The sequence below is a fragment of the Tupaia chinensis genome, unplaced genomic scaffold (assembly GCF_000334495.1).
Source record: "Tupaia chinensis unplaced genomic scaffold, TupChi_1.0 Scaffold000217_1, whole genome shotgun sequence".
Taxonomy (NCBI): Eukaryota; Metazoa; Chordata; class Mammalia; order Scandentia; family Tupaiidae; genus Tupaia; species Tupaia belangeri.
This window is the reverse complement of record NW_006159692.1, coordinates 6161117-6164156: the sequence shown is the minus strand read 5'-3', so window position 1 is coordinate 6164156 and position 3040 is coordinate 6161117. Positions and strand designations below refer to the sequence as shown.

At 37.9% G+C, this 3040-nt stretch overlaps 1 protein-coding gene across 1 annotated transcript in view; it reads left to right on the top strand.

Annotated features, from left to right (window-relative positions):
• NOC3L (NOC3 like DNA replication regulator) overlaps nt 1-2087 on the top strand; it is a gene marked incomplete in the record, with an annotated part of 39109 nt that extends 37022 nt beyond the window's left edge. Inside the window, 2 exon segments of the mRNA XM_027771500.1 lie at nt 124-208; nt 804-2087. Coding sequence (XP_027627301.1) covers nt 124-208; nt 804-932 — 214 coding nt within the window.
• Nucleotides 2088-3040: the final 953 nt, after the last annotated feature.

The following is a 3040-nucleotide window of genomic DNA, read 5'->3' as shown; positions in this document are numbered from 1 at the left end:
GCAGGAATGTTATACCTTAATAAATGGGTTTTGAATAATGAGTCATTCTCTGGGTACAATTTAATTATTTTCAAATCACACAGATATGTAGTGACTTTACGTGCCATGTATTTGTGATTATAGATCTGCTGCTGAACTTTTTGAGGCGTATAGTATGGCGGAAATGACATTTAATCCTCCAGTTGAATCTTCAAACTCTAAAAAGAAGGTATGCGATAACTTTTCCTTTTTTTTTTTAAAGAAGAAATAAAAAACAAATGAACATCCCTCTTTTTTTTGGAAAGGTTTTTGCTATAGGGCACATGCACTCGCCAGAAAGACAGAGACAGACAGAGACAGAAAGTGAGAAATCACCCAGGGGGAGGGATGGCCACACCGCAGTGCTTTCTCCTCCATTCTCCTCTCGGGATCTTGGGCACGCACACGTGCCTGGCGTGAGTTTAAGCCACCAGATCCAGAACTTGAACCGCAGTTGACTACATGGGAGTTCAGTGACATAGCCATTATGCCAACTGCCGGTCTCGAACATCTCTCTTACCTATAATTCCAGCTTGCTTAATTGTTTAAGAGGTGTTTTTTTTCCCCTCCATGTTTAGGAGTTGGTAGGATAGATGTCTTGTTGGCATTTATAGAGATAGTCCTGACACTGTTTCGTTCAGTTAGGCCGCGCCTATGACCTAACCAGGCATTTGTCATTATTATACTTGTTGGTATCAGCTGTTATCATTTTCAGCTTTGCACACAGCTTGGCTATTGCTAATAGCAAAAGAGACTTCTAACTCTTGCTTTTAATATTTTTCCAGGATAAAGTTTTACAGGGGGATTCACTTTTGAATGAAGATTTAAATCAACTCATCAAAAGACATTGCAGTGAAGTTGCTACAGAGTCACCCTTGGATTTCGCCAGATGTTTGGAAACGTCATTACGGTAGTAGAGCGAAGAGAAGGAAGAGGCCGTGGACTTTCTTGTGTATTCGTGTGTGTGCGGGTACACATAAAGATCTGTTGATAATTTAGGACTTTTCTTTTATACAAGGAAACTTCCTAAGAATGATTAGGAAGAGGAGGAATTAGTCTTTGCATGGTGCAATTTATGCTTCAGGTCTGAAAGTGTCATTTCATGAAGGGAATTGAAAGGCTTTTTTTGTCTCCCAGTAATTGGAAATTTTTTTCTTAATGATGTCATATTAAGGTATAGTTTAAAAGGAAAAATATTTGGACTTGATCTTACTGAAATGCAGTTACTACATTAATAGGACATAGAGCACAGAAAAATCGAGATCTTAAGATCACTTAAGTGTTCTTAAGAACACTTTTTACCCTTTAGCAGTTCTTTATAACTATTCATTAAGACTAAATATTTTATTGTAATACCATCAGTGGATATGAGAAACATTTCAAATTTGAGTGAGTGTATTTATATGACGATATTTGAGAAAAGAAAAAATGGCTTAAAATTGGACACAGGTTCATGCTGAATGATGCACGTCAGGAATAACCTGCTACTGAGTAACAGGCCTGGATAGTGGCAGGGGGGGAGGTAGGAGTAAAATCAAATTGGAAACTGAGGAAATGACTAAAGGGAATTGTATCATGAATAAATACATAAAAAAGAAAAGGGAAAAAACCCCACAAATTAAAAACCTTTGCTTCCAGAAGCTCTTCTTTAGCCTGATGTTCCTGAGAGAATCTATCAGAGACCACCACCTAAAATTGAATTGCAGAGTTGAGTAAAACCGAATGTGAAGGAAGGAGCCAGATTGTGGGATAGCAGTGAAACGGGCAGACCCACATGGGAAGGTTCCAGAGGGTAACTGCCACCTGGCCTATCCTGACCTCTCAGATGAGACCCTGTCAGTGGAAACTCAAGAGAAAAGCGAAATTTGAAGTCTTGTTTATAAAAAACAAACCGAAAACCAAACAAAAAGTTATCCTGTTCTGTGCCCTCTCCTAAAACATTAAATAGTGGGGCCAGCAGGTGGCATGGTGGTTAATGTGCTGGACTCCCACTCACTTTCCCTCTCTCTCTGTTTGGTGATTGCACGTGCCATGTAGTAAATCGAAAAATAATAATAGTGATAAATAAAATTAAATAAATAATCCTGAAAAAAAAAAAAGAATATCTGCTACTTTGGTCTCTTTTTTTGGAGTGAGTATTCATTGTAGCTACTTGGTTTTTTTTTTTTTTTTTTTTTTTTCTTTATCGATCTTAAGCTCACTTAAGTGTTCTTAAGAACACTTTTTACCCTTTAGCAGTTCTTTATAACTAACTATTCATTAAGACTAAATATTTTATTGTAATACCATCAGTGGATATGAGAAACATTTCAAATTTGAGTGAGTGTATTTATATGACGATATTTGAGAAAAGAAAAAATGGCTTAAAATTGGACACAGGTTCATGCTGAATGATGCACGTCAGGAATAACCTGCTACTGAGTAACAGGCCTGGATAGTGGCAGGAGAGCAGATAGGAGTAAAATCAAATTGGAAACTGAGGAAATGACTAAAGGGAATTGTATCATGAATAAATACATAAAAAAGAAAAGGGAAAAAACCCCACAAATTAAAAACCTTTGCTTCCAGAAGCTCTTCTTTAGCCTGATGTTCCTGAGAGAATCTATCAGAGACCACCACCTAAAATTGAATTGCAGAGTTGAGTAAAACCGAATGTGAAGGAAGGAGCCAGATTGTGGGATAGCAGTGAAACGGGCAGACCCACATGGGAAGGTTCCAGAGGGTAACTGCCACCTGGCCTATCCTGACCTCTCAGATGAGACCCTGTCAGTGGAAACTCAAGAGAAAAGCGAAATTTGAAGTCTTGTTTATAAAAAACAAACCGAAAACCAAACAAAAAGTTATCCTGTTCTGTGCCCTCTCCTAAAACATTAAATAGTGGGGCCAGCAGGTGGCATGGTGGTTAATGTGCTGGACTCCCACTCACTTTCCCTCTCTCTCTGTTTGGTGATTGCACGTGCCATGTAGTAAATCGAAAAATAATAATAGTGATAAATAAAATTAAATAAATAATCCTGCAAAG